Here is a 23,188-nt window from a genome sequence, read left to right as displayed (position 1 = left end):
GAGAGATATTATCCCCATTTCATAGATGGGGAAACAGACTCAGATCTTAAGTCAAAAATTTGGGGTTCCCAACTTGAGACATGTAGGACCTGATTTTTCATAGTACTTATAGGACTTTATACATTCAAAGCCCAACTCCCATAGATTTCAGTTGCAGCTGTGAGTGTTCAACACTCATAGTTTGGAGCCCCCTATTTTGCATGGTCTCAGTTTTCCCTGCAGCTCACTGCTCTCCCTGTCTCATGTGGTCGTCGTCCTCTCTGAAGCTCGCTCTACCCCCCCCACCCCCCTTTTCAAATGGGGCCTTGCTTGTTACCTGACCCCCCCCTTACCTCTTTGCTATATACTTCCTCTGCCCTGCTTGGTCTTTCCTGCCTTTTTTGCTGTTCGTTTGCTTACCTCCCCTGTCCCGCCCAGTGCCCTCTTTGCTTTCTCTTTGCCTGCCTCCCCTGGCCCTCCAGGGCCCACCTTGTTGTTTGTTTACCTGCCTTCCTTAGCTCGCCCAAGCCACAGCTTTTGCTGTTTGTGCCCTACCCAGATCCCTTCTGCTTACTGTTTTGTCTCCTGCCCTGCCTGGCGCTGTTTGCCCCATGCACTTGCGCATTTTCTGCACTTTCATTTCATCCCCCCTTCACTGCTGCCTCTCTCCTGAAGGAGCTGGTGCTCCCCCACACACTGCCTATTGTGCCCCATGCCCTCCTTCCTTTATTTTGTTAACCCTTCCTGTTTTGTTTGTGCCCTCCCGCATCCTACATTGCCTAGTGGGGAGGAGCGGTCAGCCTCTATTTTCCCTACCCCCATGATTCCCTTTATTATTTCTTTCTCTCCCCTGGTTGGCTGTTCCCATCATCTGACTTTGAAGGTGGACTCTGAGCAGACATGTGCGAGTCGACGTCTCTAGCAGCTTTGCCTTGGGTGGGGTGGTGGGCTGAGGGAGAGGGACCCCTGACCTTTGTTGCCCCATCTTGGCTATCCCAGGGTGGATAAAAATCAATGATTTTAAAAAAATAAATAAAAAAATTGGATTTTTTTAATTTAAATGCTTTTTTTTACCTCAAAAAGCATTTTATCAAAACAATCGATCTAAAGATTGTTTTAATTAAGATACATTATAGCTCAAAGATATCTCATCATGGAATAGGGATTATAAATTCTAATTCTATAGTATGAGATAATATATCCATGTAATGTTTAAGAAAAGTTATGTAAATGAGTTCCAATAGTTCATGGATTAGGGACCCAATCTTATGGAGTTTCAGGGGCTTCTGTATAGATTATTTAGGTTAATCTTTCTATCTACCCAATGGGACTCCGTGCTCAGTCTAGAAGATACCATCAGAGATGCTTAGTTTTGCAGTTCTCAAACTGTGGATTTGTGTTTCCAGAGATAACATGCATGTTAACAGCAAAAATGTTTTTAAATAAATAATATATAGAGGTGAGAAATAACAGACAACCCTATTGTCCCTCTGCAAATTTGTGTACACAGTCAATCCCTTACCTCTCTCTAAAAGTGCATGGTTTCAAAAAGTTTAATGAATAGAAGATTGTTGGGGGCAGAATAGATCTGGACAAGGAGAAGTCTGGAGCTAAATGTGAGAAGGGAGGGTCAGGCAGTAGAAACAAAAGTGAAACTGTTTGAGCAGCATATTCCAGAATGCACTTTTATGTAGAAATCCATGATTAATTCGAGTCTTCCTGACTAGTGATTTAAATCAAATCCATGGTGCTTTCTCCCCTATCTGCCCCTGTGGCAACCACCACTAGCACCACTGCTGATACCATCAGCACTGCCACTGGGCAGTGGCAGCAGCAGGCAGAAGAAGGGACAGTACTGCCAAAACTCCTGTTGCCATCAAGGGAGCCCCCATAGCTGGCAGAAAGGGCCAGGGCAGGAAAAAGGGCAAGAACCCCGCCCAGAAGGCTCCTTCCGTGGTGGCAGCCACTACTGCCGCAGCCCCACCATTGGTTGCGTCTCCCTGTCCCCCTGCCATCTCACCCGCCAGCTCTAGGGGCATTGGCTACTCAGCACCCAGGCCCAACGTGCAGGTGGCTGTGGTTCCACCTGCCATCCCAATGCCATCTGCTGTGGTCCCCGCACCTGCTACTGCTGCCACCGCCGCCTCTTCCCCACCGTGACCAGGAGGCATGGCTTCTCTTCTGCTGGCAAGTCCCCATTCAGTTACTGGCGGCGGTGCGTGGGGAGCTTGGAACTTCCTTCCTGGTTCCCAACTAGGATCCCCTGTTGGGTCCACTTCTCATCAGGGAAAGGCGCAGTGCTCCCCCTGCTGGGCTTTGGGGCATGTCTGGAGGGTTGCTGGCCTTGCCTCGGCTGGCGAGCCTACCTGCCTAGTTCCCCCTCCTCCACCAGCACCAGCTGACAGTCTTGCTTGGGTGCCAGGGATGGTCACATCCAGCCGAGCAGACAGATCCCGCTGCTGATAAAAGCCATTGGGGGTGTCTGTAGAAGAGGAGGCTGCTGTGACATCTGGGGCCTATTTCAGGGGAAGAACAGCCCTGTCTCTGTTGCCCATCTTCACCCCCTTCCCCCTCAGTCCTGATCCCATTGCCCCCTGGACCCAACCCCACTGGCTAGCCCTCCATCAACACCACGGAGGACTGCATACTGGTTACCGGCGGAAAGCACCTGTAACCAGCGGGAAAGCCTCAGCAAATCGTGGGCCCATCATCTCTTCCTCCTCGAAATAGGCCTCCTGTAAAAGGCACCTAGGGGGACTGCTGCTAGGGCTGCTTCTGCACCCCCTGAGAAAGTCCAGTGGGTGGAGCTGGCTGAGCAGCCTCTGGCAGCAGTGGGGGTTGGTCCTGCCCCCCTCACAGAGTCCCTTACGAAGGAGGCCTGAGAGGGAGCCCACCCACTTTTCTGCCATCTGTCCCCTCGGCTGGTGCCAAGGTGGAATGCTGATGGGGAGGAGACCCCTTATGGCAGGTGGGGGCCTCTGAGCGATCTTGCAAGAGATCAAGGCCCTGGGTTTGAACCCTGTAGGTGGGGAAGGGGGCTGGATTTTCACATGCATAGCAAAAGGCACATCCTGGATGCAAAGGTAATCGTCTTGGCAAATTTCAAGTTCCTGCTCCAAAGCATAGGGGTGTTACAGTTTCTAAAAGAGAATGTTTCCAGAATTGTTTAACATGGATGACACACATTTTCCTTAGTCTTGTTCTCAGAAATGGCAGAAATATTCAACCTGAGACAGACACAGAATTCAGCTCAAATGGTCAAAGTTTGGCTAAGTTATAAGTAACTGAAACCCCATGTTCTTACAATCAGAAGTGGCGGGCAGCTGTAATAGGTGGTGCTATCAGCCCTGCCTATAATAACGTTATCAACTATTATTATTTTTATATATTTGTATTAACATCCAGTTGTTTTAAACACTGAAAAAACATACACAAATTAGTCCCTCTCCTAAAGAGCTGTTTATATGCTAAAGTATTTTGCTGAATTGGGGTTATTAGAGAAGGACTGTTTAGATCCCAGTTTTGTGAGATTATTCCCTTGTGTATGTATCTTAAAATCACACTGGCCTTTTAAATTTTTTTCTGCCATACTTATCAGACATTAATTTTGTTTTGCGACTGAAAAGTCACGTGAAATCTTCTTTCTGCAGCCACTTCTAGGTCTCTTTCAGCATTACTGCTTTGTGGTTTTCTCCCTTCCAATCTAAGGTTTGTTTTACCACACAACAAACCCTGGACCCCTTACCTTTTTGACATTTTGCCAAATGTACTGCAGCGTCTTGGCAAGTCTGATAAATCTGTGTAATTATGTTGCCTGAGCCTGCTGTTGTCTACAATTTCACATGATTTGGGGATTCTCCAGGCCAAAGACATTGCAAAAGGGATTACCTGTGTCTGATTCAGGGAGATCATGGAATGTGCAGTGTATGGATCAGGCAAAAATAGAGATCATAACGAGCTGTTAAGTCATGTTGTCTGTCCAAGGAAATATCATCCAAGATATCTGTAGTACTTCAAGTTTAATTTTTGAGTGGCTCAAGTGAAGAAGCTTCTTTCATTTCATTTGTAGAATATTCTATAACCTAATTATTGTTATTGCAGTAGGAAACATTTTTCAAAATTCAGTCTAGATTTTCCTTTGCTAAATTGCATTCCATTTACCCTGAAAGGTGTAACCTGGCCCAGCAAGATAGCTAGAGCCTGGCAGATTGGTGGAATATCAGCATCAATTTGGGGACAGAACATTTCTTGTATTGGCATAAACAGTATTTATCTATCTGAACTGATCTAAACCTTTGAAAACATTTGAGTTCAGTGTTTGGGTCTGTTCTTATTTCTTCTACTTCTACCTACTTCTTAACAGAGCTCAGAATAGTGCTCTAATCTGATTTTTTGTAATGTAATCCTGATATGCAAACATATCCTAATTTTTAATTTTAATATGTTGTATGATATAGTCTGAGGCTAAATGGCACTTGGCATAAAAGTAATATGAATCAATTAGTTTGCCTCTAAGTTAGGAGCTAGAAATGAAAGTAATAGTCTGCCCTTAAATATGCTTTTAATATGTTTAATTTTGAACTGAAATATTCTCACCTAGTTAAGGAAAAAAATCAAAAGAATAGAGATTCAAAATGTAGGTGGTGTAGCAAGTTGTAGACGTTGGTGTAGGGAGGAGGGGTTTAGATTTATTAGGAACTGGGGAAACTTTTGGGAAAGGGGAGCCTATACAGGAAGCATGGGCTTCACCTAAACCGAAATGGAACCAGATTGCTGGCACTTAACATTAAAAAGGTCGTAGATCAGTTTTTAAACTAAGGGCCAGGGGAAAGCCGACAGGTCGGAGGAGCACATGGTTCGGACATACATCCCTTAGGGGTGGATCTATTAATAGAGAATCTCTATGTCCTAGTGAGGACGAGAAGATGGAAAATGATAAAATACAGGCAGGGTCCGATCAGAAATGGTCAAATAAAGAATCCCATTCAATTGTATAATGGCAGACAGCTAAAAGGAGACAAGTTTTTAAAGTGCTTATATACCAATGCTAGAAGCCCAAATAATAAAATGGGTGAACTAGAGTGCCTCGTATTAAATGAGGATATTGACATAATAGGCATCACAGAAACTTGGTGGAATGAGGATAATCAATGGGATATATGGTGTACCCTGGTATTACTGTATCGGAAGGACAGAACAGGTCATGTTGGTGGGGGAGTGGCATTATATGTGAAAGAAAGCGTAGAATCAAATGAAGTAAAAATCGTTAATGAATCAAACTGTACCATAGAATCTCTATGGATAGAGATTCCGTGCTCTAATAATAAGAATATAGCGGTAGGAATATATTACCGACCACCTGACCAGGTTGGTGATAGTGACTGTGAAATACTCAGGGAGATTAGAGAGGCTATTAAAATAAAAAATTCAATAATAATAATAATAATTTGGGAGTTCAATTGTCCCCATATTGACTGAATACATGTCACCTAAGGGCACGATGCAGAGATAGTTACTTGACACCTTAAATGACTTCTTCTTGGAGCAGCTGGTCCTGGAACCCACCAGAGGAGAGGTAATTCTTGATTTAGTCCTAAGTGGAGCAGAGGATCTGGTCCAAGAGGTGGATATAGCTGGACTGCTTGGTAATAGTGACCATAATATAATTAAATTTAATATCCCCATGGCAGGAAAAACACCACAGTGGCCCAACGCTGTTGCATTTAATTTCAGAAAGGGCAACTACACAAAAATGAGGAGGTTAGTTAAACAGAAATTAAAGGGTACAATACCAAAAGTGAAATCTCTGCAAGCTGTGTGGAAACTTTTTAAAGACACCATAATAGAGGCTCAACTTAAATATATACACCAAATTAAAAAACATAGTAAGAGAACCAAAAAAGAGCCACCATGACTAAACAACAAAGTAAAAGAAGCAGTGAGAGGCAAAAAGGCATCCTTTAAAAAGTGGAAGTTAAATCCTAGTGAGGAAAATAGAATGGAGCATAAACACTGGCAAATGAAGTGTAAAAATAGAATTAGGAAGGCCAAAAAAGAATTTGAGGAACAATTAGCCAAAGACTGAAAAAGTAATAGCAAAAAAAAATTTTTTTTTAAGTACATCAGAAGCAGGAAGCCTGCTAAACAACCAGTGGGGCCACTGAACGATCGAGGTGCTAAAGGAGCACTCAAGGACAATAAGGCCATTGTGGAGAAACTAAATTAATTCTTTGCATCAGTCTTCATGGTTGAGGATGTGAGGGAGATTCCTAAACCTGAGCCATTCTTTTTAGGTGACAGATCTGAGGAACTGTCTCAGATTGAGGTGTCATTAGAGGAGGTTTTGGAACAAATTGATAAAGTAAACAGTAATAAGTCACCAGGTCCAGATGGTATTCACCCAACAGTTCTGAAGGAACTCAAATGTGAAATTGCAGAACTACTAACTGTCATCTGTAACCTATCATTTAAGTCAGCTTCTGTACCAGATGACTGGACGATAGCTAATGTGATGCCAATTTTTAAAAAGGGCTCCAGAGGTGATCGTGACAATGACAGGCCTATAAGCCTGACTTCAGTACTGGGCAAACTGGTTGAAACTATAATAAAGAACAATATTGTCAGACACATAGATGAACATAATTTGTTGAGGAAGAGTCAGCATGGTTTTAGTAAAGGGAAATCATGCCTCACCGATCTACTAGAATTCTTTGAGGGGGTCAACAAGCATGTGGACCAAGGAGATCCAATGGATATAGTGTACTTACATTTTCAGAAAGCCTTTGACAAGGTCCCTCACCAAAGGCTCTTATGCAATGTAACCTGCCACGGAAGAGGGAAGGTACGCTCATGGATTGGTAACTGGTTAAAAGATGGGAAACAAAGGGTAGGTATAAATGGTCAGTTTTCAGAATGGAGAGAGGTAAATAGTAGTGTCCCCCAGGAGTCTGTTCTGGGACCAGTCCTATTCATCATATTCATAAATGATCTGGAAAAAGGGGTAAACAAGGAGGCGGCAAAATTTGCAGATGATACAAAATTACTAAAGATAGTTGAGACCCAGGCAGACTGCGAAGAGCTACAAAAGGATCTCTCAAAACTGGGTGACAGGGTAACAAAATGGCAGATGAAATTCAGTGTTGATAAATGCAAAGTAATGCATATTGGAAAGCATAATCCCAACTATACATATAAAATGATGGGGTCTAAATTAGCTCTTACCACTTAAGAAAGAAATCTTGGAGTCATTGTGGATCGTTCTTTGAAAACATCCACTCAGTGTGCAGCAGCAGTCAAAAAAGCAAACAGAATGCTGGGAATAATTAAGAAAGGGATAGATAATAGGACAGAAAATATCATATTGCCTCTATATAAATTCATGGTATGCCCACATCTTGAATACTGTGTGCAGATGTGGTCGCCCATCTCAAGAAAGATGTATTGGAATTGGAAAAGCTTCGGAAAAGGACAGCAAAAATTATTAGGGGTATGGAACGGCTTTCGTATGAGGAGAGATTGATAGGACTGGGACTTTTTAGCTTGGAAAAGAGACAGCTAAGGTGAGATATGATAGAGGTCTATAAAATCATGACTGGTGTAGAGAAAGTAGATAAGGAAGTGTTGTTTACTACTTCTCATAACACAAGAACTAAGGGTCACCAAATTAAATTAATAGGCAGCATGTTTAAAACAAATAAAATGAAGTATTTCTTAACACAACGCACAGTCAACCTGTGGAACTCCTTGCCAGAGGATGTTGTGAAGGCCAAGACCATAACAGGATTAAAAAAAGAACTAGATAAATTCAGGGAGGATAGGTCCATCAATGGCTATTAGCCAGGATGGGCAGGAATGGTGTCCCTAGTCTCTGTTTGCCAGAAGCTGGGAATGAGCAACAGGGGATGGATCACTTGATGATTATCTGTTCTGTTCATTCCCTCTGGGGAACCTGGTACTGGCCACTGTTGGAAGACAGGATACTGGGCTAGATGGACCTTTGGTCTGACCCAGGAGGGCCGTTCTTATGTACTCTTTAAAAATCCAGTTCAAGAGGATGAAGAAAGGAAGGGTCTTTGTCCGTAGCATACATGCATGAACCCAGGCAAGAAAAATGAGCAAGAATTAATAAGGTATCTTTATCACTTTCAGTGGGACCAGGCTCAGTAAATTTGCAGGTGTCCAGATAAATCATCGATTTTCTGATGCAACATGTTTGTCTTACCTGCTTGTTAGGTCTGAGGTTTGCTTTCATATTTTGTTTGCTTTTTTTTTTCTTTTCAACATACAGAACACTAGAAACACTATTAACAGCGAGTACAGTGGTGGTATCTTTATCTTTTATGAGTGGTGGTCACTATTGTATTCCACTCAGAGTTATGCATGCGCCCCATGCTTCCAGAGATGGCGAATTTGAAAAGTGTCCGTTGGTCCACGCATGCGCCCTGGCTCACCTTGTGCCTTTGTCCAAGGGGATGAAGGGCAAGGTCGACTGGCTGCCTTTCCAGTTCCTTCTCACTGCTGTATAGTTTGGGTTGGAACCTTTAGTGTCCACAACTTTTGACTTCGCTCTACAAAATAAAAATGATCTAGTTTGTAAATAGTTTTAGCAGTTTTAATAGTTTTAAAAGTTCAGTGTTCTTCTCAAAACCGCATGCTTCAGCAGAGAAACGAAGACTCCATTCCCTCAGTGTTCGACAGGCCTTCTTGGCCTTTAACTGCAGAGAACAAAACCAATTAGAAATCCCTGAGACTATTCATCGCTGTAGCGGAAAGAGTGAGAGGGCACTTCATCTCTCCGCAGAGAATCTCCAAATGGATCTCGGGCTTCATTCTACTCTATCAGCAAGCAATCTGTAAAGCAGCCACATGGCACTTTGTTTGTATGTTTCCAAGACACTATGCCCTGGTTCAGGACTCTTCTGCTGCTGCCTCCTTTGGGATGGTGATACTCCACTCTGCCCTACCATCTATATCGGGGTGGCTAAACTTACTGACTCTCTGAGCCACATACGATAATTTTCAGCAGTTCAAGAGCTGGGCGCGTCACCCAGAGCTGGGGGCTTTAGCCCCACTCCTGCCGAAGCCCCAAGCCCGGGCAGCTGCTTCTTACAGGGCAGAAGCCCCAAGACCCTCTTCCCTGCAGGGCAGAAGCCCCTAGCCCGACTATCCTGCTTCAGGGCAGAAGCCCTGAGCTCCCTCCACCTCAGTCTGGTAGGTGAAGAATGGAGTGGCAGTGTACGAGGCTCCGTGAGCTACATTTTAATTGTAAGAGTTGCATGAGGCTTACAAGCCGCAGTTTGGCCTCCCTGATCATAGAATCATAGAATATCACGGTTGGAAGGGACCTCAGGAGGTCATCTAGTCCAACCCCCTGCTCAAAGCAGGACCAATTCCCAACTAAATCATCCCAGCCAGGGCTTTGTCAAGCCTGCCCTTAAAAACCTCTAAGGAAGGAGATTCCACCACCTTCCTAGATAACCCATTCCAGTGCTTCACCACCCTCCTAGTGAAAAAGTTTTTCCTAATATCCAACCTAAACCTCCCCCACTGCAACTTGAGACCATTACTCCTCCTTCTGTCATGAGGTACCACTTTGGAACCCCCTTTCAGGTAGTTGAAAGCTGCTATCAAATTCCCCCTTGTTCTTCTCTTCTGCAGACTAAACAATCCCAGTTCCCTCAGCCTCTCCTCATAAGTCATGTGCTCCAGCCCCCTAATCATTTTTGTTGCCCTCCGCTGGACTCTTTCCAATTTTTCCACATCCTTCATGTAGTGTGGGGCCCAAAACTGGACACAGTACTCCAGATGAGGCCTCACCAATGTCGAATAGAGGGGAACGATCACATCCCTCGATCTGCTGGCAATGCCCCTACTTATACAGCCCAAAATGCCGTTAGCCTTCTTGGCAACAAGAGCACACTGTTGACTCATATCCAGCTTCTCGTCCACTGTAACCCCTAGGTCCTTTTCTGCAGAACTGCTTCCTAGCCATTCGGTCCCTAGTCTGTAACAGTGCATGGGATTCTTCCGTCCTAAGTGCAGGACTCTGCACTTGTCCTTGTTGAACCTCATCAGGTTTCTTTTGGCCCAATCGTCTAATTTGTCTAGGTCCCTCTGTATCCTATCCCTACCCTCCAGCGTATCTACCACTCCTCCGAGTTTAGTGTCATCTGCAAACTTGCTGAGGGTGCAGTCCACGCCATCCTCCAGATCATTAATGAAGATATTGAACAAAACCGGCCCCAGGACCGACCGTTGGGGCACTCCGCTTGAAACCGGCTGCCAACTAGACATGGAGCCGTTGATCACTACCCGTTGAGCCCAACGATCTAGCCAGCTTTCTATCCACCTTATAGTCCATTCATCCAGCCCATACTTCTTTAACTTGGTGGCAAGAATACTGTGGGAGACCGTATCAAAAGCTTTGCTAAAGTCAAGGAATAACACATACACTGCTTTCCCCTCATCCCCGATCTATATCCTCACACCCTCTTCCTACTTAGGTACTGCTTGTCAGTGGAATACAATAGGGAAGATCACTCAAAGAAGAAGGGGCGGTAACTGGAGGCTCTCCGAAATGTGAGATCCTTATCTGTATTCCACTGCCTGCCTTCTTCCCCCTCCGCTTTGGATCTTACCTGATTCGCGGTACAGAAGGAACTGTGGAGAGGTGGTTGGTCTGCCCCCACCCTTTATTCCCTCCGACTGAGGCACGAGGTGAGCCAGTGTGCACACGTGGGCCAACTGACGCTACTTTCAACTTCTCCAGCTCCAGATGCATGGTGCGCATGAGTAACCCTCAGTGAAATACAAATAGGGATCACACATCTTGTAGAACCTCCAATTACAGGTAACTAACCTCCCTATTTCAGTTCTACAAATAGTTTAACTTATATCTGTCATCTATATCTTGTTTAATTAAACTTTGCACTATAGCTCAATGATGAATCTTTTTGCTTTTCTCTTCACCTGTCTTCTGGAGACTTAGTTGGTTATTTGATTGTTTTCATTTTTAAAAAATCATCAGCATTAATGTTTAATTCTATTAGTTGATTTTTGGTAAGAAGATCAGAAGATTTTGGCTGCTGGCAATGAGTTGCCAGTTCCACAAAGGGCTTACGTATATTTAACAGGGGACTTAAGCATGGGCTTATGCCCTTTTAAAGAGAATAAGACTTAAGTATATGCTTAAATGAATCACATGCATACATACTTTGCTAAATTGGGGCCTGAAAAATGTATTCTGTTTTTGTTCATGTATGTTGGACCCTATTGTCCATTCGTATATTTGGAGGACTAATAGAAAGGAGAAAAGTTCTTTTTCCTATCTTAAAAATATTTCTGTAAATTAAAGTTGTGGTCTAAACTTAGAAATTGGGAAGCTGCAACAGATTTTATTTGTTGACGCAATAGTTTACGTTGTACAATGACCTTTTCACTTTCTGAACTGTTTCCCACATCAAGTTCCCATGTACTGGGCTCATGATTTGGCATTGGGCATGATCAAGTTATCTTTGCTTTTCATTTGGTGCCTGTATTATTGAGGAGTGCAACTAAATTGCAAAGTTCATTAGCATAAACTCTTTGGGAAAAACATAAAGTTAAAACATAATAAATAGTTTGTGTTCTAGTTACTTAAATTAACTACATTGATCTCTTTCCCCCTGATTTAACTTCCATGCCTCCAAGACTAGAGTTGACACATGGCCATAATTTTATGGGAATGTCCCAATTTTGACTTAACTACTTAGCATCTTATAGGGTGCTCAAACTTGACAATATTGCAGGTTAAAAAATCCCCAACCTTTTCACAATGTAACTTAGGATATCTGGGAAAATGACTAAATGACTGGTCTTCATGAGGCTCTGGATGACCTAATGCTTATTATAGTTCTTGCCAGCACTGCTTTAAACAGTGGAACCTGTTTTGAGTCTCCCCCACATTGCTAGTGGAGAATTATACCTTTGCTTTTCTAGCACATACCATTTCCCTGGTGCCCCCTAAGGTGCATCAGTGTGAAGCTGACCGGGATCATGACTCTTTTATTCTGTTGCTGCTATTCTTGCTAATGTTTCTGTAAGCGTAGGATTTTAATAGAGGCTGGATTTCTGCAGGCCTCCTTACCCCCCATGTTGACACACTCTTACTAAAATAGTTTTATTACAAGCTATCCTCAATTCATTTAATGAGAAAGGGAGAGCATGTTAAGTTCTCTCCTACAAGTAATTCTGCTAAAAGTGACCAGGCACTACTTATCCAATATATTACAGTGGCTTTTGTTTACAGATTTTTATGATTCTGGGTTGATTTTGTTTATAAACTAACATGCATTACAAGTAAAACACAGAGTGCAAACAGTTGAGGTTGTAAAAACAGAATAAATTGCACAGTGCCTGTAACATAAAATAAACTAAGCAAGAACCAAGAAAAAGGAAATCTCTTAATGAGAATTCGTGAACCTTCTTATTTCATCATAATTGAATTTGAAATATTTCTCTATTAGTAATAAATGGAAACTTAAGGATATTTAATTGCAAAATACAACAAAAGTCACTTGTTCTAATAAAACTGCACAGATTTGCAAGCTAACAGTAGAAGCTTATGGGTGTAAGTGGATTATCTGAGAGCTGTTAGTAGTATAAGATGACTTAACTTTCAGTGGGCCAGATCTTATTTTATATCCTATAAATTTCAGGGGTGAGGAACACTTAGCATAGCTCCACACTGATCTAATGGTGCAGCACCCTCCTTTAGAAAATTCAACCCATTTGCACAACAAGTAATCCTAGATACACTGAAGGAAATTTGATTCACTATCTGACACTGACCCACATCCGCTCTGGCTGGTGAATGATGGCCAAGAGCATCTGAGCTTGCTGCTCACAGAGAGAGAGGGCTTCTTTTAAAGACTGCTGCCTACTTCCCTCCTCTAAACAGGGAACAGTCTCACTGGTATGCATGAAACTGATGCTTGAGGTAACTGACCTTGCAATTACTGACTTGTGTCCAGTCACTCAGTTCTAAGAAGGTAATTGAGAAACTAGTTAAAAGTTGTCTCAAGCTACATGTGTTCTCAGCTAACCTGGTTATATGTCATATGGCTCAAAACAATGAGTGGTGCTTCTTTATATGATTAACTAGCAAACTTCCATCCTTGTTCTGCTCTATTTCTCTGTAGCACTTAACGCTGGCTACTGTGAAGTTCTGCTCAGAAACCTGGCAGGAGTAAACACAGCATGGTGGTTCTGCTCCTTATTGATGAATAGTACCCAGGGCGTTTGTGGTAGGCAGCAGCACCTTTGCTTGTGGAGCTTTCCTCTGTAGAGTTCTGCAAAGCCTCATTCTTTCCCTGTATTCTTCAACATCTATCTCTAAACCAGCAATGCATGTTTTGAAATGCAGGAAAGAGATAGCTGGGTATCTCTTATTACTGTTGCAGCACCTGAATGAGATCAACTCCTGGATGAAAAGTAGATGCCTAATCTGAGGCAAGATGGCAATGATGCTTGTGCATAAAGGGAAACACTTTTTAAAAATCAGCCAATAAAACATCACCTTCAAGAGAACGTGTCTGAACCACCATTCTCCAAGTGGTTTGTAGCCTAGAAAAAAATCCTGCTGAATTTTAGATGCCCAGAGAGCAACAGCACCCAAAATGACTTCCAGCTTTCCAAGAGACTTTGGCCTATCGTGTCAGAGGTAAAATGAGTTCGTGACATATGCATTTACGACCTCCAGTCGTATTGACCTCCAATATGCAATACCTTAAAATGCAGCTAGTGACTGTAAAGCAAACTCCACCTGATGAAGCGTGCAGCCCGCAACTTGTCTGCTGAACAGCACACTTCATTCAGAACACATCCTTCCGGTGCGTCCATCACTTCACTGGCTGCCCGTTGAGTATCCTATCAAGTTTAGAAACCATGGGGTGAAATTCTGGGGAGAGCTACAAGGAGGCACAGCATCAAACTTGCAGCCTGAGGGAGTGGGATTAAGGTGGCATTGATGTGAAATTATTATAGTACAGTTAAGATAGAAAATGTCCATTCTTGTTCGTTAAAGTAGGGATAAAAGAAATATCTGGGTCAGTTTTTGGGTCTCTGATCTAGAGCAGAATAAATGTTTTAAGATGTTCCACTGCAGTAGTGATGAACCCGGTAGCAATATCTGATGGGATAGATGTAATCAATGAGACTTCTCACTAGGCCATATTCGAGACTGGTTTTGTCTTTTATTTCAGTCAACAGAGAGAACTTGAATGGTTCAGAGATGTAACATGAGAAGGGGAAATGTGTGTCAGTTCAATGTTTTCAGCACACAGTGGGCCTAAATTTTCATATTTCATTAGTGTTTTTGGTTTCCTCAATTTTTGGATGCTTAAACTGACACCTTAAAGAAGCCAGGTTTTCAGAATTGCTGAGTGCTTGCACTTTAAAAATCAGGCTCCTTTATGTGTCTCAAGTTGGGCACCCAATATATGAGTCATATTTTCTCCCTCTCTTGCACCTGCACTGTTCCTTCACTAATTTTTGCTGTTTTGATAGTGTCTACTGTTTAAAAGGACATTATTGACTTAAAGTGATATGCATTTACTTGCTATTATTATGTGTTACATAATGAGAGATTAGAGGAAAAATCTTTATTTTTTCTGTTTGTGACTTTGTGCCTCTTGTGTACAGTCAGCTTAATCTTTCCCCTTGTACAGCCATTCTGTTAGTTTCCCGTGTGTGTGTGTGTGTGTGTGTGTGTCTTTCACTCAGCAATAAGGAGAGAGAAAAAGAATAAAAATGTGTTTGTAAAGCCACAACAATTGTCAGGAGGATTTGGGGCCAATGTAATTAGGGTGACCAGATTGCAACAGTAAAATATCGGGACACATTGGGGCTCTGTCAGCCCTGCTCCCATTCTTCTGGGGCCCCCTTGCCCCCACATCCCACCTCCCCCCTGCCTGCTGCTGGCTTGCTGTGTCCCTGCCTGCCTGCCGCTCACGTCCTCACTCCCCTGCCACGCCGCCCCCTGCAAGGAGACAATACAAGTGATTAATGATGATCCCTTGAATGGGTTTTGGGGCAGGCCCATAGAGAGTCCTGGCTTTCCCTTAATACACCCTTCCCTTCCCCTTCCCCTTAGCCATGTCCCCTCTTGGTGTCCTTGAGCTGTGCATGGATTTGAGCAGGCTATATTGCTGGGGTGGCCAAACTTACTGACCTCCGAGCTGCATATGACAATCTTCAGAAACTTGAGAGACGGGGCGTGCCTGTCGGGGTTTCAGCAGGTGCGCCCCATGGGGTAGAAGCCCCAAGACCCTCCTCCCTGATGGGCAGAAGCCCCTACCCCACCACCCCGCTGCAAGACTGAGGTCCTGAGCACCACCCTGAGTCTGGTAGGTGGAGAATGGCGGAGAGGAGCTGTTGGGGGCTCTGAGAGCTACACTTTAATGTTAAAAGAGCCACAGGTGGATCGCGAGCCACAGTTTGGCCACCTCTGCTATATTGTTTCCAAATCACAGTATACTCTGGGAACCTAATCATGGTGGCAGGTTACTACCCAAGGGAAGATTGTGTATCAGGATTTGGCCCTAAATATCTTGAGTCAGTTGCACAAGCCAAACCCACAGAGCAAATCCCTACTGCTGACAGTCACACCCCAGAGGTCCGGGCAGTGTGTTAGAAATATTTACCTTCACTGGGGAGGACTTTCTAGGAGTCGGTAAGGACCCCTCCACTTGTAACTTCTGATCTCACCTCTTCAGTGTGGTGATTTGTCTTTCATCACAAACCCCGCGCTCTGCCTAGGCTGGGGAATCAACTAGAGGCTGAGGCAGCATCCACCCCTGAAACTTCAGATTCTACCCTCGTTTACACCAGTGCACAACTGGAGTGACTCCACTGAGGCCAGGGCAGTAACTGAAGCACCCTTGGAGCCCTCCCTCTGGAATGGAGCATTCAGAAGGAGACAGCAGGAGTTTGCTTGTCAGTTGTGAGTATGGAGTCTCCTGTTGCAGTAAAATAATTCTAGGGAAGGGGCTGATTTCTGAAAACTCTGGCTCCCTTTAGAGCAGCCCCATGTGCCCAGAGAGGCAGCGTCTGGATTCCCATTGGAGGAGTTAAGGCCATGCGATTTGTGCACCTTAGGAATGGCTGGGGTCGGGGAGTTGGACCTAGCAGCAAGGCTGCTGTGTGCGGGGCGCTCGCACTGTGCTGAGTCAGGTGCACGCCCCCCCAGGTGCAGCCTCTGCTTGCCAGTGTAGGTAAGTGACCTGGGCAGCAGCTTGCGGCCTGCCCTGGGTGGAATAAGCACATGTAGGGCTGCAGCAGCAGCCTCTGCAGCCCTGCCCCCGGTGTGGTTGGGCGCCTCTTCTCCCAGGCTCCGCGGTGAGTTAGGTGGGCCGGTCTGCGCATGCCCTGCCAGTAGGGATGCAGCTATTACCTCTGTGGGGCATCTTCCTCCCCCCCCCCCCCCGTGCAAAAACAGTGGGGATGCCTTTCCCGTGTCTCCAGCTCTGCTCAGCGATAGCCAGGAGTCGGGACTCGGCGGGGTATGCTGGGTGGGGGGACGGAGACCCCCGCCAGCCTCCTCATCCCTCACACCTGCCTGCTCCTTGCCTCCTCACTCCTTTGCCCCAGCCCCACACCTGCCGTGCGACCCCCCACACCCCGCCTGTCTCCTCACCCCCTCCGCCCCGCCTGCCTGCCACTCGCCTCCTCACCCCGCACCTGCCGCTGGCTCGCCGCTCGCCTCCTCACCTGACTATCAGAACAAACGGCATCCTGAGTGTACATTGATCGGGACGCTGGACAAAGGGTTAAATTTTGGGACGTCTGGTCACCCTAAATGTAGTAGCTGAATCTACTAATTTTTGTCTGTTAAGTAGCTTTCAAATGATAGTATCCCTTAAAACTTCTCATCTGATTCTGTTATTTGGTGAGTAACCATTTTTCATTTTATAACCTATTAAATTTGTTTCTTCTGGTCTCCTTTTCCTCCTTTCATTTTCTCTCACTTCCTGACTGATGGCCTGATGTGTTTGCCCTTGCCTCTTGCTTCAGGTCCTGGTATAATTTGTCTGATTGTCACTTTAATAGTGTTTAGTACCTCAGTTTTGATCAGATCTCTTCAGTGATAAAATGACTGTTTTGTGGGATATCAGTAGACACTGGGCCTCCATTGCTTTGCCCTTGTGTAGTTACTTACACCCGAGAAAAGTGAATTTAAAATACACCAGTTCAGAATGATAAGATTGCAGATTTTTTTTTTTATTTTTTTTAAAGTCCTGATCTGAAGTCTATTGAAGTAATTGGGAGACAGTTATTCTATTGATTTCCTGGGGCTTTGTATCTGGCCATTGACACATTGCCATAGAAATAACATTTATGTAGCCTTTCCTACAAGGATCCAAAGTGCTCAGCAAAATTTACAAAATAGTGAATTATATCAGAAACTTGGACCTATGACTATATATTTAGGGGGGGAAAAAGGAAAAAATAATTCCCAAGGCATATTGGATGGCAACCTAACAAAGTACTTACAAACCTTTATTATTTTATAATCTGACCCTAACTCTCATCCCAGTACTGTGCATTGTTTTCTCTGGAAGTTTTCTACAAAATCTAGAGTTTTTAACATTGCTTTATCTGTCTGTTTGTTTTGAGGATAATGAATGCTGTAATAAAGTAGAAATGAGTAGTTTAAATTTCAGAAATAATCTAAAGCTCTTTTGATGGCTGTTTAAACTGGCAGAAGAAAGTGTTGCTCTGATGCCAGTGAAATAAAACCATTCTCTTGAGAAAGCAGATCGAAACTTTTTCCAGCAGTACAGTACGTGGAATGTTACTTGTAGATTGAACATATCATGACCTGCACAACAAAATGTCTCAGAGCAGGAAATCATCAGGTTTATTTTCTTAAAATGAGAAATAAAACATCTAAGTGGAAAAAATCAGATGGTATATGTCCCAAACCTCCTAAATGTAATATAGCACAATGAAGATCTTTTTATCCTTTCCAACAAAACTGCTACAATCCCACAGCAGAGACAGAAAAGTTGCTTGTGGTCTATTTATCAAAATCCATGTCAGGATATTTGATATTGGTATTTCAGTCTCTGCACATTTTATAGATCTCTGTGAATCTCTATGTGTTTGGTAGCCACTAATATGAAGAGGAATGCATATTCTTGGGTGATGCACACATAGCTCAAGCCTATAACTGTGGACACAAAATAGAATACTTGTTCTCCTTTCTGTAAGACATTTGGCAAGGTTGTAGGAAACTTTTATCAGTGCATCAAACTAACGACAACAGATTCCTGAGGGAAATAAATCCTTGGACTTTTGGAATATGAACTTCCCTACTCTCTTCCTTTCCCCATGGCCACAAATCTGGCACCTTAGGTTCTGCCGTTTAGCACCTGGGCAGGGGTAGACTCTGTAGTAGCCCCTAGCCCAACCATTTACACACACATCAGCAGGTACTTGCTTTTATACTGAGGACTTGGGGCTTCCTCCAAATAGTCAAGCTTCCTTTGGCCCCTCATGGTCAGGTGACTCGTGCACCTTAATTGCCATGACCCCATCACCTATCCCTTGATCCAATCCCAAATTAAGTTGGCTTACATGCTGGTATTTGTGAGAGAGGTAATTTGTGATGGCTCAGCTGCTCCCATGGCATACCACATGGTGTGGGAGTACCCAAGAAATTCCAGCTTCTCCTTTCTCCCATTCTGCCATCCCAGGCCAGGTTTAAAGATTGGGGTTGAATGTAGGATATCTACATCACCTGAAAAGCATATGCAAATAGTGTGCATATGTGCTATTCTTACCATCCTTGGAAGGGTATTGTTACACTTATTAAATAGTGATATGTAATGTTCCTGCTCATTAACTCTAATTTGTGCACCTTATCTCATAATTACTCTGTTTGGAATTATAGTCTGTCAATTGCATTGCTCTCTCTATCCTAGACTTGTGTGTACATATACACTCTCTACATGCTTTTTTATAGATTGTGACAGTAATTGACTACTAACCCTTCTGCCAGAAAAGTTTATTGCATTCATTTAATGTCAGAAACCTTGGATGGTTGCTACTTTATTCTTAAAAAAAAAAAAAACCAACATTGAGCGGTGTCAGTTACATGAGCATCCTTACCATTTTTGTTCAGATGGTTTCAGTTAAAACTGGGGGCTGCAATTTGATTCTAATTATGCTGATGTAAATGAGATCACAATGTGGTTCAGTGACTGAAATAGCTTAACTTTGATTCTATATTAATTCTTTTAATAGTATCCGACCTTTCTGGCAGCTGTTGCTCTAACTAAGGTTTTAAGTTTTGAAACCAAAAGGTAGCTTTGAAACAATAAACATTATTAAAAAAAAATGGCTGCATTGGGTCAAATGGAAATAATCCCATTTTGCGATTGTATTGACGTTCTGCTTTTTCTGGTTTAATATATTAGCAGAACTCTGCAATTCTTGTCTCTTTATAAAACTGTCATTAGAGAAAGAGGAGCCAGGATAGTGAAGGTTGTAATAGCACAACTACTTGACATAACTGTGTAAATTAACCAGTTTTGCTTTCTGAAAAAGAGTGGCATATAATTAAGGGGATAGTGCAGTGAAATTCTGAAATGCTATGGACATTAGGAACCTTTTGGAATTATTTTGTTCTCCAGTCTGACACTCAACTGCGTATCACACAGCCAGTAGATGAATGTAACCCACTAATCTGGCTACTGGCTGCCTGTGTTTTTTCCAGTCCCATTTCCATAGAATCTGAGATTGGATCCATGGATAATAAGACTAAAGGAAGGTATAGGAAAAGCTTGATATTACCATACTGCTATGTAACTTACACCAATTATGGGCCCATTTCAATAGAAATGGTTACTGGGAGTCTGTAGTTGAGCTTGGGCAATTCTGTTCCTGTACTTTTTCCCGTGAAAATGAATACATGGCTGGGGAAAATAAGGGAGCAGTTTCAAAATATTAATGGAAATCTCAATTTCTGCATGTTCTAGTCCACTAATCTGGACAGAAGTATTGTTGTTCCTTCCTAAGGACTCAATTCAAAGCCCATTGAAGACAACAGTAAGACTCCCAGTGACTTCAGTGAGCTTTAGATCAGCCCCAGAATGAAAAGCAACACCACCAAGAGAATTTAGCCAAGAATCTTGTTGAGAATCTGTTTCCCTCTCTCCTTTAATGTGTCCATAATCTTGGTTCTGCCGTAGGTATAGCCAGAACAGAACATTCCTTCTCAAAGAAATCGCCAAAAGTATAGCATGTGTCCCTCTTCCCCCCTGTTCCCACAGGACGTTGAAGCACCTACATTAAAGTTAGGAGGAGCTGGAGGTGCTCAGAGAGTATTGATATTAGGCTGTTGATTTACAGTGAAGGAGAAAGCAAAAAGGTAAGGAAAGAATTTTCATCTGTGGAGGATGGTCACAACTTAGAATTGTGGGACTCTTCTTTTTTCCTTTATTACAGTAACCATGAATTGAAAATATGATGCAAAATTAAAATTTCTGTAATTTTAAAGAGGCTTTTGTTGCTGAAATAAACCCTCATTTTGTTTCCATTTTATTTTTTTCCTGTAGAGTCGGAAGCCACCAATTAAGGATATGTTCACAGAGCTCAAGGATGGAAGGAAGCTCTTGGATCTTCTAGAAGGGCTCACAGGAAATCCATTGGTAAGAAAAGTATTAATTAGTGATTGTGAAGGAAGCTAATCATCTGACCTCTGCTTGCTAAATACAAACATCCCCCCCCACATGTAGTGCATGTAACTTCTTGTGGACCTCCAGGGCATATCCATGGATACCTACATCAGATGCACTGGCTGGGGATTGGTCCTGCTTTGAGCAGGGGGTTGGACTAGATGACCTCCTGAGGTCCCTTCCAACCCTAATATTCTATGATTCTATGATTCTAACTTTGGGCCTGATCTAAAGCCCATTGAAGTTGTAAGGCATCACAAAAGGGAGAGTCTTTCATGCTTTGATACCCATTTGTGGCACTACACGTTAAGCTTTATGATCCTGCAATTGGATCCTCGCACCAATAGCCCCACAGGCTTTGAATTTTAAGTTCTCTCTGCCCCTACCCAAAGTAGGGTGTGAAAAAAGAGAAAGTGCGGCCTATCCCCAGTGCTCAAGGCCTCATTTGTCTTCTGGGTGCCAAAACAACAAATTGCCTCTTGTTCCTTTCCAGGAGCCAATAACCCCAGCTGCTCTGTCAAACTTCCAAAAGGTTCACCTTTCCCCTTGGGAACTTCCACAAGGCAGTTACGTTGCCACTACAAAATTCTGCAGCACACTGAAAATTTAAAAATTGTGAAGTTTGTGTAAAATAAATTTGAAACAGTCTGAAACTGAGGTTTGTTTCAACATATAAGAAATATTGTATTGAGTGTTACTCTTTTACATAGTTAATTCAAGTAAAAAAACCTCTTTAATTTCTGTAGTTTTCCGTATTTTTCTGTTTTTCTTTATAAAAATAACACTATAAAATGACAAATTTCCTGTTTTTCTGGTTTTGTTTTCAACTGTAGTCAAGTGTTTTGACATGAACAAAATGTAACTTTGTATTTTTATTTTTAGCCCAAAGAACGTGGTTCTACAAGAGTACATGCCCTAAATAATGTCAACAGAGTACTGCAAGTTTTACATCAGAACAGCGTAAGCTTATATTGTTACTTAAAATATTTTTTGAGGTCAGTTTGGTTTACTAAGTCTTCTAAGATAAGTGGCTTGGAATTGCAGATCATAAACCTAATGCACACAGCAAATAAAAATGCCAGCAGACAGTGAAAACTATGAGCAATTCATGTGGTCAGTGTTTTCAACTGTCTCATGTTCTTGTGAAATAATTAAATGCAAGCAATATGTTACCAAAATGGTATAGTTTTGGATGAGATTTTGATGAAGAGTAACTGAATGCTTTGGTTATAGGCATTTGTTCTCTGTGTGGGTTAATCTGTTTTGTATTTTCACCTCTCATTATTTGCCACTTGTAAGTCACTATCACTTCTAGTCGATGTATGTTATTAAATCAATATTATTTAATCTAATATAGTTTCTTAGATGCACTCATGATAGTAGTATTTGAGCACTACTTCACCAGACCTTTGGCATATAAGCCATATATGGCACATATGGTTCCTTTAGAAATCTCTATGATTCAGCCAGTAGAAATGTTCTGAAGAGTAGTTTGATCAGTCCTCAATTGGTCTAATGCCATCAGGCCTTAGCAAGAACACATGGTAGATATTATTTAAAATTAAAAATACAATATATTTAAATTTAAGCATATGCTTGAATGTTCGTGGGATTGGAGCCTTTGATTGTTAATTCTCTGGAGCAGGGAGTATGTTTCTATAATTTGTGCAGTTCCTAGCACAGTTCGGCTCTGCTCTTTTCATTGCTGCAATACATACAATACTTTTAGATAGTAATTTTAGAAAACATCTTTTAAAACATTTGTTGCAAAACTTCCTAACTCAACAAACCAAAGGATAAATAGAAGGCTCCTCAGATGAAGATGCAGCAGGAATCTATCTATATTCCGTTAGGGCAGAGATTCTCAGGGTTGAGGGGGTGTCAAACTTTTTTTTTTTGGGGGGGGGGGGGGGAGCACAGCAAGCCTTCCAGTAAATTAGTACTTACAGTAAAAGGGGTAGAGGAGGGCAAGTGCCAAGTCGCAATGCCACTCATGACGAAGGGGTGTACAGGCCAAATGTGAGTGAATGGCGTTGTGACCTTATGCGTGAGGTTGCAGTACCACTCACTCACATTTGGCCTGGAGGGTAAAATTTTAGTGGCATTGTGACCCTGTGCACCAGGTTGCAATGCCACCCACTCAGATTTTTTGGGGTGGGGCCTTCAAGTTTACAAAACCTCCTAAGTGGGCCTTGATTTGGAAAAGGTTGAGAACCCCTGCTTTAAGGCCTGACCCAAAGTGCCCATTAGGAGTCTTTTCATTGACTACATGAGTTTTGGTTCAGGTCTTTAATGAGTTGTCCCAGGCTTTTAAAGCTTCAGTAGCTGATCAAAAATGAACAGTACAGCTTTAAGGAAAACAAGATTTTTAAAACAATTTTGACCACTGTTTACATTATATTGTAATTTTCTAGTGAAGCAATTGTATTTTTTTTTCTTCACAGAACAGTTTCATAAGCATACATTTTTTTTTCTAATCAGAATTGCTGTTT

General features: G+C 42.7%; 1 protein-coding gene across 1 annotated transcript in view; it reads left to right on the top strand.

Annotated features, from left to right (window-relative positions):
- Positions 1 to 23,188, top strand: part of UTRN (utrophin) — a 513,556-nt gene that overhangs the window by 46,025 nt on the left and 444,343 nt on the right. Inside the window, exons 3-4 of the mRNA XM_026649537.2 lie at positions 20,577 to 20,669; positions 21,579 to 21,656. Of these exons, the coding sequence (XP_026505322.1) occupies positions 20,577 to 20,669; positions 21,579 to 21,656 (171 nt within the window). The remainder of the gene's footprint in view (positions 1 to 20,576; positions 20,670 to 21,578; positions 21,657 to 23,188) is intronic.

Source organism: Terrapene carolina, unplaced genomic scaffold, assembly GCF_002925995.2.
Source record: "Terrapene carolina triunguis isolate 2854851 unplaced genomic scaffold, T_m_triunguis-2.0 Scaffold85, whole genome shotgun sequence".
Lineage (NCBI taxonomy): Eukaryota > Metazoa > Chordata > Testudines > Emydidae > Terrapene > Terrapene triunguis.
This window is presented reverse-complemented; position numbering and strand designations above follow the sequence as displayed.